The 12,048-nt window shown below is 46.0% G+C and overlaps 1 protein-coding gene across 2 annotated transcripts in view; it reads left to right on the top strand.

The window, feature by feature from the left end:
* The window catches only part of RFX4 (regulatory factor X, 4 (influences HLA class II expression)), a 292,151-nt gene extending 290,148 nt beyond the window's left edge, over nt 1-2,003 (top strand). For both annotated transcript variants that reach the window (XM_006897540.1, XM_006897541.1), the window contains one exon: nt 369-2,003. In XM_006897540.1, coding sequence (XP_006897602.1) covers nt 369-641 — 273 coding nt within the window. In that variant the 3' untranslated portion in view covers nt 642-2,003. The remainder of the gene's footprint in view (nt 1-368) is intronic.
* The last annotated feature ends 10,045 nt before the right edge of the window (nt 2,004-12,048 follow it).

Genomic DNA, 12,048 nt, shown 5'->3' with positions numbered 1-12,048 from the left:
ACACACACACACACACACACGTATTCCTAGTAGAGCCATTCCTCCTTTCAGGGTTGGCTTGTGAAGACATTCCGCATTGAGGGCACAGCTCAAGGCTGGGTCTGAAATCCTTTGCATTTCTGCTGTTGCACCCTTCCCTAGGTTAAGCTTGGCTCTTGCAGTAGCTCGGGGATCTCCGAAATCCTTTGCATTTCTGCTGTTGCACCCTTCCCTAGGTTAAGCTTGGCTCTTGCAGTAGCTCGGGGATCTCCTTTGACGAGCTGCCCTTAGGAGCACCTGAGGATGTGACTGCTACTGTGTAGATGAGCTATCAAGCGAATTTTAACCTTGTGGCCTTTCTCTCCCCCACCTCACCCCACCCTACCAAGTACCCTTTCAACAGCCCCACTTCCCGGATGGAGCCCTGTCTGATGAGCAGCACTCCCAGACTGCATCCCACTCCCGTCACCCCCCGCTGGCCAGAGATGCCTGCAGCCAACACGTGCTACACGAGCCCGTCTGTGCATTCCACGAGGTACGGAAACTCTAGTGACATGTACACGCCCCTGACTACGCGCAGGAATTCCGAGTACGAGCACACGCAACACTTTCCCGGCTTTGCGTACATCAACGGAGAGGCCTCCACCGGATGGGCCAAGTGACTGCTACCATAGGATTGCATATTTAATATTAATAATTATTATTAATAATAATAATAATAACTCCCCCACCCCCAGACGACTTTTATCTCTACACATCGTTAACTCCTGGGCTGTTTGAAGGCGTCCATTTTTCTGAATGAACGTGGATGGAGCTGGGATTCAATGCAGGATGATGCATAAACTTTAGTTGCAAGCAGGGCTCCCTAAATGCCCCTGGGACTGGGTTCCTGCAGCCACCCTAGACTGAAATGTTTCTCTCGAGCACTATCTTTGGGCAGGCCACTCTGTGCCTTTTCCCTCCAGTCCGTGACTGCCTGGTGTTGCCAACCGCTCCCCAGGAAGCTACTGAAAAATTTCCCGTCGACAAAAGCTCTTTAGTCTCGAAGGCTCAGATCCTGGAGACAGAATCTGGTTTGTGTTCTTGGATGGGCGCACAATTTACCAAGAGCACGCACCTTGCCATCTGTCTGTTATCTTGCTGTCCCAGGAGCCACCCTCAGACCTGTTCTCAGACTCCCTTCCTCCTGGTGGCCATGGCTGCTTCCAGGAGTGCCAGGGATAAATGGTGATGCTGGGGAACTCCAGCTTCCCTGTGACAGTGGCGGCGGTCACAGTACCTGCATTGTCTTGGACTTGGAAGCACTGTCCTGAGAGGAGGGAGAGGCCTGTTCTGTGTTGCCTTAAGTTGAATGAGGTTTGTAGGGGACCGGTTCTTCTACATACAAGCATTTTTGCCCCTAAGTTTGCACAATGGCTAGTGTCAGCAAAAGGCAGGAGAGGGAGAGGGGTTTGAAGTTCTGTGAGAATGTGGATTTATGGCATTGAGTATCACATTCTGCTCTCTCTTGGTTGTGTTAACTCTTTGAAACTGGATGGACCAAGCTTGAACTTGCCAAGCACCAAGTGTGAAAATGACTTTCATGGTTCCTTCGTAAGGCTATAATAATTTCCGACACTTTGATAGAAAGAAAAAAAAAAAGAACTTCAAAGCTGTGCCTTTGAGCCTATACTATACTGTGTATGTGTGGAAATAAAAATGTATTGTACTTTTGGAAATTTTTTTTTTTCGTAGTCATTTTTCTGTCAGATTTGTAGCAATTTGTGAGGTTTGTTAGAGATTAACATAGGTTTTTCTTTCTGTATTATAAAATGCACCAAGCAATTATGGTGGACTTATTACCCTATGGGTAAGAAATAAATGGAAATATGTCATCGGATGTTTTAGCAATTGTTCTGTAAATAAAATCTTTGATCGCACCACTCAGTGTGATAATCATGTCTACAGCTAAAATGGAAATAGTTTTATCTGTACAGTTGTGCAAGATATGAATGGTTTCACACTCAAATAAAAAGGCATTGAAATGGCCTGCTTTGGTAATTTTCATTTTGCATTTGATCTCTCTCTCTCTTTCTCTGTGTGTGTGTGTGTGTAAGTGTGTATGTGTGAGAAAGAAAATCCTTAGGACATAACTCTGTTGTCATGTGCCGCTGAGCCAGACCTGACTCACAGCTGATCCTCCAGTGTGTTTTCAACATCTATAAATTACATAGAAAAGATTGCTCATCTTACTCGCTCAGAGCATCTGGTGGATTTGAACTGTGTGCCTTTGAGTTGGCAACACAACCTCTTACCCACTAGGCCACCAGATCTCCCTAGGACATTATTGTTATTTATTGTCATTAGGTGCAGTTGACTCGAGCACAATTCACAGCAACCCTATGAACAAAAGATCTGAATCCTGTTCTATCCTGCACCATCCTCACACTTCTGACACACAAGAGCCCACTGCAGCATCGCCATACAATCCACCTATCAAAAGACCTTGACGGTCTTCTTCTCCTTTACCAGCTCTCCACCCTTCCCAGCTTCATATCCCTCTCCAAGGAATAGCACTTCCTAGCAATATGCCCAAAGTATGTGAGGCAAAGCCTCATCATTCTTGCCTCCAAAGAGCACTCTGGCTGCACCTTCTCCAAGACATATCTGTTTGTTCTCTTAGCCATCCATGGGATATTCAGTGCTCTTCTCCAACACCACAGCTCAAAGGCATCAATTCTTTTTCTGTCATCCATATTAATTGTCCATGTCTCAGATGCATAGTTAGTAATCGGAAAGACTATGGCCTGAATCAGATGCACCTTGATCCTCAAACTGACATCATTGCTCCTCAATAATTTGGAGAGGTCCCTAACTGCAGATTTTCCCAGTGCAATGTGTCTCCTTATTTCCTGACTGCTTATACCAAGGATGTTAATTGTGGATCCAAGCAAGTTGAAGCTGTTGACAATGTCAATCTCCTCTCCTCCCATCACGACACTCCCTGTTGGTCCAGTGGTAAGAATCTTTGTTCTCCGGACATTGTGATGGAATCCATACCAAAGGCTGCATCCCTTGCTCTTTTACAAGTGCTTCAAGCCCTCCTCACTTTTGGCAAGCAAGATTGTGTAATTTGCATCACATAGGTATTAATGAGTCTCCCTACAATCCTGATGGCACACTCCTCCTCATAGATCCAGCTTCTCAGATAATTTGCTCAGCATACAGATTGAATAGGTATGAGAGAGAGAATACAACTTTGATGCACTCCTTTCCCAATTCCAGACCATGCAGTGCTCCCCTGCTCCACTTGCACAACAGCCTCTTGGTCCAGATATAGGTTCCTCATGAGCACAATCATGAGCGCTGCGATTTCCATTCTTCTCAGTGTCAACCACAACTTGTCATGATCCACACTGCCCTAGGACTTAAGTAGGCAAAATATAACTGTGTGGTCTTCTATTCTTGTGCTTCAGTTCCCTATCATTTGGTCCTTGAATAAGATAACACCGATAGCTTCATTGAGATTTGTAGATGAGCAGTTACTTCAACTTACATGATTTTTTCCCAAGTCTGTACAAGAGCATCAGCAAAAGGCAGGGACCTTTTGACTCATACAGAGAATATTAGTCTTCAATACCTGCACCATTAAGAAGGCCCCTCATACTTAGTTCATCGTGCTTTAATGATCCCTAGGTGTAAAGATATTTCAAGTGCAGCACTTTAAGTGCTAATTAACTTTAGGAACAGAACAGTAATATTACTGAATACTTAGTAAGCATTAACAAATTCTCCTCCAGCACTGTATTTTGATTCCTGGGCTGGGAGGAATAAAGACTTAGAAGCAAAATGATTATTTCTCCCAAACGTTGAGTCTAGGAGCTATGAGAGATTTAGAACCATTTAGAACCACGTATTTCCAGAAACGACAGAGTGACTATTTTAACGAAAAGGCACGAGAATCTGACAAATCAATTTGCATTTTCAGAGATTTATTTTTAAAATCAAGCTCCTGTTATTACATAACATATTTCTACCTGAAAAATTATTTTGAGGTTGAAATTATACATACATTATAGATGCTGTTGGGGTGGCAGTTGCCAGCAAGTTGATTTCTTCTTTTGGCAAACTCCATGTATGCAGAGAAGAACCGCCTCACGGGCTTTTCAAGGCAATGGTCTTTTGGAAACAGATCAGCAGGCCTGTCTTCTCAGGTGCTCCTGCCTGGCTCAGAACTGCCAATCCTTTTGGCTAGTAGCAGTTTGTTTTGCCCCACCCAGGAGTTCCTTTTATGTTCTTGTTATTATTGTTATACACTGTTGAGTCAGAATTGACTCATAGCTGACCCAACTCAGTGAGTTTTCAGAGGCTATAAATCATATGTGAGGAGGCTCATCTTTTTCCTGGAAAGCAGCTAGATTGAGTAGATTCAAACCATGTACCTCTGGGTTGGCAGTGCAATGCCTTATCCACTAGCCCACCAAAGCAATCCTGGTGTTCTACTGCCCCCCCCCAATTTTTTTCAAAGAAAAAGTGGATTTTACTCTTTTTTTGGTTATTTTTGGATTTCACTTTCTGAAGGTAAATGAGTTTTATCCTCCCCCCCCCCCACACACACAACTCATTTGTTACCTTTTCATAAGAGGGAGATGAGGAATTAATGACATTTCAGAGCTGGCCACTGACCAAAATAAATCTGAGGATGATCTGATATATCACTTCCTATGGAGCTAATGTTCCCTGAATGAAAGAGTATAGAAAGTATGACTTTTGACTTTTAAACAGAAACCAAGTCATCACCCAATACCAGATTCTCTAGCCGGGCAGAAGAACATCTAATAAACAATACTCTGGTGGCCTAGTGGCAAGAAGCTACCGCAGGCAAAGGATGGGCAACCTCCTTCAGTGACTTAACTGCTTCTGATAATCCACTTGTGGGCCGGTTCTGAGTTGATGGTACCCAACAACAACTCGAGCCCAAGAACTCGAGCCACTGACCTGCACAACAACATCTAAAGTAAGAAGTCCTAATGGTGCCGTTCATTATATGTTGGGCTGCTAACCAAGAGGTCAGCGGTTGAAATCCACATGAGAACGATGTGATGGTCTCCTCTCTTAAAAATTACAGCCTCGGCAACCTGACGAAAGGCCATCATAAATTGGAGTAAGACTCAGTTGTCTGGAGTTGGTGAGGGTGGCACAGGAGATGGGAGGGTTCAGAGGCATCGTTCACGGGGATGCTATGAGTTGTAGTCTACTGTTGTTGTGTGTCATTGACTCACCTGTGACTCACAGGGACCCTATGTACAGCAGCCCTGAAGCCTGCCCTGTCCTGAGCCAGTATCACTGACTCTGACACCCCTACCCTCATTGCCCCAGTTCCTGCATCAGTCCATCTCATGCGGGGTCTTCCTCTCTTGGTGCCACATAATAAAAACTACGATGGTTTGGGGTTTGGTTATGTACAAGTTTGTTAAATACACAAGTCTTCAGGCACAGCCAACAAGCACATAAGCCCTACAGAGCAGAGAAGTTGCTCCAGGGATTCTGTAAGAGAGGGGAGTGCAACAATAACACAGAGTTATCAGCAGTGCAGACAGAAGGTAGCATGACATGAGGGTAAACCGATCATGTGGCTTTCTCTCCACGGCCAGGGCACTTGTCTCCTGGGAGCTACGAGTACTACCTGTGCTCCCAATTGTTCTAAAAACCTTCCACTTCAGAATTAAGGAAGATCTGATCAGCGAAAGGCAACAGCTGCTGTGAGCGCAGGGACCTCCTCTCTGCCCGATGAGTCCTCACAGGTCACTGGAATGGACTAGGCAAGGTTGGCAGCTGGGAGTGTGGCCAATCACTTGTCAGAGGAAGAACAGAGGAGCCTTGGCAATAAAAGAGCACCTCCCCTGCTAGAACTCTTTCTGAAAAGCCCTCTGCCAGCTTGAAGCTGGCTGAAGTCATGAACAGCAGCCAGGATGGCTCACCCACGTCGCAGGCCTGTGGCATCCTCACTGTCCACCCTGCTGAGTTCTTTGTCAGGCCCGGAGCATACCCCAGGTCTGCAAACAGAAAGAGAACTGGGGGGCCCCTCTGAGCTGGTAACGCAGGCACAGATCAATTAAAGGGGGTTTTCATTGAGAGAGCCCAACTGCAGTGGGGGGCAGAGGGATCCTGGAAGACACCCTGGAAAGGAACCTTGGCGTCACCACTGTGTGACCTCGATGGGGTCACCTCCCCGATGTGGACCTCAAGCAGGCTAATTGTATGATTATGACATTCCAGATTATAGTCTGTGTGCTGATGGAGCAGGGCTGGTGGATCTGGGTGAGGAGGGTAGACAGCTCAGCTGGGCAGTGATTCAGGGAGGCAGTCACAAGAGAGAAGTCAACGGCTCCACCAGCTGGTGTTAGACAAGACTTGATGTTCGCGCCCAAGAACTCCAGCCATGGACCTGCACACGCCTGTCTCCAGAGTTCCTCCCCTTTCCTAGGATCTGACCCCACCCCGCCCGCCCTCCCTTGCAATGCTCCTCTCCTTAATAACTCACTTTAAAGTGAGTTCCAGCAAAATACTGGGAAGAAAATCTGTAGGACAGAAAGCAAAAGCAAACGGGTTATCTGCCCTATCTTCTTGCATCTCTTAAAAGCAGACTTGTAAGATTTATTAGAAAAAAAATCCAAAAATCAAATCCTGGGGAAGGGATGGTATAAATACCCTCTTTATACCACTGATATGGGACTGCTGTTGGCTGCCGGAAGAGTGGGAGAGAAAACACTAAAATATCGTGAGACGTGAGGCACGCGATCCCAACTAAGACAAGAGCAAATGTATATAAGTTGTTATCACTGGGAGCTTTCTGTTTGTTTTTTTTTAAAAAAGTAATCTTACTGGCTTTTGAGGTGAAGTCCTGGCTCCACAAAAATGCTGTAGAAGGGGCATTCTTGCTTCTAGCAGGACTTGACTGCAATGGGTAACTCCCATTAGAATTGACTCCATTAGAAATACGCCATCTACTTCTCAAAACTACCAATGCACAGCTCCCATCCACAATGAATACTTGACGTGGAAAGTAACCTGCACGAATGTATTTGTTAAAAATATTCACCCAAGATTCTAGTACGCAGTCAAAGCTGGGAAACATGGCCCGTCCCACCTTCAGGTTCTAGGATTCAGGGACGGTGAATGCAACCACATTTCTTTTCATAAAGTTCTAGTTTGCTCACAGGGACCTCTGATGACCTAGTGGTAAGAAGCTGCACTGCAATCCCCGAAGCACTCGGTTTGAACCCACCAGCTAGCTGTTCCGGTGGGGCGGGATGGCTAATCGCCCGTGGGATTTACTGCTTCTGAAAACCAACTGGAGGGTCAGCTAAGGGTTGGTTCCGACTCCACGGCACTCAGTAAGAACAGCAAGCTACACTTCGCTTCCCTTGGGCAATCTTCGTCCACCTGCATGATTTTGTTTGCCTTTCAGCCCACCCAACTGCATACCACCTCGCTGCCTGCCCTCCTAACATGGCCTTCTCAGCTTCAATTAAAAAACTAGGACGTTGACCCTGTCTTCCATTTCCTCATCAGCCTCCTCCCTGAAGATTCCCCCCCCAACCATTTTTTGTGCTTCACGAGCCTTCTCCTTGAAGCTCTTTTCCTGTCCCACCTCCCGAACCTCAGTCCCCTCAACCCTCTCACCCCCAAATTTTGCTATTCCTGGTGTAGGTGGAACAGAAGACGTGGGCCCCAAGAGTTGAAGGAAGAACTGTTGCTAGGAAAGGTGTGTGTGGGTGAGCTGGAGAAATAGGACTCCCCAGTTATTCCTCTCTTTGTCATCTGAATACCTCAAGAGCAAAACCCAGTAGTGGAAGGAACCTAAGGAATGATGAGGTCTGACTGTGACAGGAGAGGAAAGGACCTAGGACTCAGACTCAGGTCCCACGTGGCTTCCTGGTGTTGGACAGCCTTCCAGTAGGAGGGGAGAGCTGCTCAGGGGCATGTTCATATGGCTCATTATTGTACGGTGAGAACCAACTCATTGCTGACCCTCAGGCAGGTTTTCAGAGCCTGTAAATCACATGGGAGGAGACTGCCTGTCTTTTTCCCCACAGAGTAGCTGTTGGATTTGAACTGCTAGCCTTTGTGTTGGCAGTGCAACTCCTCATCACTAGGCAACTAGAGCTCAGAGGTTTAGGAGAGGGAATTCTCAAGGAACCACCAAACCCTGCCTCTGTAAGAGGGTAATGTCACAAATATCCTGACCCCATGCTACACCTGCAGAGAAAACCCACCACATGGTGTCTTCCTAATATCTGAAATGTAGTCAAGGCAGAGGGCCAACCTTTAATAGGAAAAGTTTGCAATCTCCTTCCTCACCTCATATCAAGTGACGTGCAGCACATTTCTGAACGAGATCTGCCTTCATCCACAGAGACTTGTATCTGCTGAACATTTTACATTCCGTGTTAAGTGTTAAGCTGCTACTTGAAAGGTTGGTGATTCAAACTCATTCAGAGGCTCCTGTTACTGAACACAGGGGTTCCTTCCATAGTCAGTTGCCAATAAGACAAACGGAATGCAATATCCATAAATGCACTTTATTACAGATCTGTGGAGGACAGTGGGTCCAGGCCTCAAAGACTGCCTCCCCGTCTGGGAGTGGTCATGGCCTTGTATACTAGGGTAAAACTCCAGCTCATTTAACAATGCACTTTTGTTAGTCAAAAAAAGGTAATTTCTACATCTGAAAAGGACAGTTCCCATCTATGTATCAGTAATTCAGGAAGGCCCCAGTTCTCTTCCTGGTAAACAGGCAGATTAAGATACAGTTTACATATGACTGGAGAACCAGCTTCACCAGCCTCTAGGATAGATGCATTTCCTCTTCTGGTAAACAGACAGATCAAACTACTCTACATGACTAAAGACAGGAAACAGAATTCAGAGGCCAAGCAACTGGTTTTGCAGGCTGAAGAAAAAGAACTATAGTTTTATAACTGATACCTATACAGAGAATTCTGAACTTATTAATACCACCGTATCAAGAGTAGTTCCATTCTGTCCAAGGAGTCATTACAAGCAGAAACAGATTTGGGAACGCCTACCAGCATGTGCTAGGGATGTAGGAGTGATTATCTCCACTCAGTGCACCCTCCATGCAATATTAGTGGTATACTCATTTCTCTTTTACAGATGAAGACTCAGATGCTCAGAGCAGTTTCACCTTGACCAAAGTCACTCCATAAGTGGCAGAGCTAGGATTTGAAAACCCAACTGCAAAGACTCCAGAATCTGTGCTCTTTCCTCTCTTACAGCTGCTGCTTCTTCCTCCTTATTTTCATTTCCATCTCACTCTACCCCACCCTTCTTCCCCCTCTCCTAAGCGGCTTTGCAGTTTTTAAATTAACCTTGACCGTGGTAATAGAGCCTCCTGGGATGGGAGAGGGGTTCAGAAATTCTGGGAAATTTCTGTGTGTGTTAAAGGCATGCAGTTTCTAAGCTGGGCACCGGATCGACTCTGACCCCCGAGGTGGCATTCCAACTCACTATAAGGCAACAGCTGTCCTTTTCGCATTTCCCAGGATACCTACACATGGACACGTTAACAAGAGTTGGTCATTCCACAGAGAAACAGGGACAAAAGAAAATCAATAACCACGTTTAAAAAAAGAAAGAAAATACCGGGTCAGAGGAGGATTTTTATTACCAGGTTGGGGGGACAAAAAACTCTGTGGGGAGGTGCGGCGAGCCAAGCATTCACCAGAATGAAGTCATGGGGGAAGCTGGGGAGAGACAGGCTACCGCTTGCTGTTAAGGTCACTAGCCTTTGACAGCGGTGGCCTCTGACCTCGGCAACCCTCCGATTCTGTTTTGACTGACCCTGAAACCCATGAAATTCAGATGGAGGCACTGCCCCAAAGTTGAGATAAAGCTGACTAATATGGGAAATGGTCCGGGTATGCACCCCCAGCTGAAAGGAGGGGGCCTTTCTTTGGCGGCACATGCAATTTATTCTGTCCTCCTCCTTTCAGAGAAATGCTAATCCTTCACCAGCAACTGGAGGGGAAGACTAAAATGTGTTGATGATGAATGACAATAATCCTTTGTCCACTGCCACCTCCTCCTAGGCTTGAACCTTAAGAGTTTAATCAAATGTTGGTAAGTAAATTAATGCCTTACAGCACTAAAAAAAAAAACCCTAAAAAAAAGGGAGCTGGAGGGGAAAGCCACTGTGAGAATTCATTTTCTCCAACATGTGAGCCTCATACTTAACTGCAAAGGCACTGAGATGCTGCCCGTGTGCCTCTGTGCGCGTGTATGTGTGCGTGTGTCTACATGCATGACAGTCGCATCTCCAATATTCTGCGTCACAGCAGTGTTAAAGAGGTTATCGTCGTTGGCTTCCATCTGGTGTAAAGACCAAAGCAGTGTGCTGGAATTACTTTTCTGGCATTACAAACAAACAATAGCAACAGCAGTAACAATAACATACATGAGTCGTGAGGATCAGCTGGGAGAAAGATGGGCATTTTCTTCCCCTGAAATGTTGCTGAGTGCTGTCGAGTCAGAACTGATCTTTAGCTGATCCTCTAGCAGGTTTTCAGAGGCAGTAAACCACATCAGAGGAAACTGGCCGTCCTTCTCCTACAGAGCAGCTGCATTCAAACCACAGGGGCGGCAGTGTGGTCCTTACCATTAAACCGCCAGAACTCCTATGCAATGTACAGCCTCTGAAAAGCCACTAACAGGTCAGCTAGGAGTTAGTTCCAACTCAACAATGATAAGGTTGTGCATCAACAGGCATAACAACATACATGGCCTTCATCTCCGAATCCTTACATCATCTTTGAGGGAAGAGTTTACATTTTATCATTTCCACTCAACCAGCATTTGAGTGGCTTCTCCAAGCCGATGCTGCTGCGCTGGCCAAGTTGACAGGCCTCAATAAAGACTCCAAAGAGAATCTTCTGGCTTTCAGGTTTTCTTCTGTCAGATATTGGGGTGGGGAGCAAAGGATGGAGAACTGGTTACCAGCAGGGTTTTAAGGAATTTGACCAATGATTACGTTCTGAGACTCACACAGGGAGCCTGGACCAAAAAAAAATCAGGGTTTCCGATTCCCAGGCCAGGTTCTCTTGCCACCCAAGGTGCAGGGCTTTCCCAAGAGGTGGTGTTTGGATGGGATTCCAAACCAGTGAGATGCAAATGGGCCTGACCCACATTCCAGCTCTTGGCTAAATAAAAACTCCTCAAAAGGGCTGAGCCCATTTTGTGGGCACATTTTGCAAGCCCCTCTGTGGAAAATCCTATTAAAAGAGGACAGGCACAGTTAGCAGCTTTGGTGTTGCAGTGGTTACAGCACCTAGCTGGCTGCTAATTGAGAGGTCAGTGGTTAGAACCTATTCACCAAACTCCGAGAGAAAGCTCTGGAAGTCTGCTTTCAAACAGACTTGTATGGTCTTGAAAAACCCTCTAGGGCAGTTCTATTCTGTACTGTTCTGTGTCATTGAATCGGATCTGAATGATGTTGTTGTTGTTGTTATGTGCCGTCGAGTCACTTGCGACTCATAGCGACCCTATGTACAACAGTCCTAAACTCTGCTGTGTCCTGTGCCAATCGCACCATCTCTGACACACCGATCCTGATTACCCCAATCACTGAGTTAATCCACCTCATATGGGGCCTTCCCCTTCTGTGCTGTCCCTCCACCCTACCAAGCATGATGTCCCTCCTTGCAACATGTCCAAAGTATGTTAGACGGACCCTTAAAATCCTTGCCTCCAAGGAGCAGCCCGGTTTGATCCTTTCCAGGATGAATCTGTTTGCTTTCCTAGCAGTCCATGGTGCCCTCAATACTCTTCTCCAACACCACAGCTCAAAGGCATCAATTCTCCTTCTATCCTCCTTGGTCATTGTCCAACTCTCTGATGCATAACAAGTGATAGCAAAGCCTGTATCAGACATACCTTAGTCTCAAAAGACACACCATTGCTCTTCAGTACTTTGGAGAGGTCCCTAACAGCAGACTTTCCCAAGGCAATACGGTGGTATTAATAAGTTCAGAATTCTCTGTATAGGTATCAGTTATAAAACTATAGTTC

This window comes from Elephantulus edwardii, unplaced genomic scaffold (genome assembly GCF_000299155.1).
Source record: "Elephantulus edwardii isolate Elephantulus edwardi_28Jun2011 unplaced genomic scaffold, EleEdw1.0 scaffold00211, whole genome shotgun sequence".
NCBI classification, from domain to species: Eukaryota; Metazoa; Chordata; class Mammalia; order Macroscelidea; family Macroscelididae; genus Elephantulus; species Elephantulus edwardii.
Note: the sequence above shows the minus strand (reverse complement) of the source record. Positions and strands in the feature narration are given on the sequence as shown.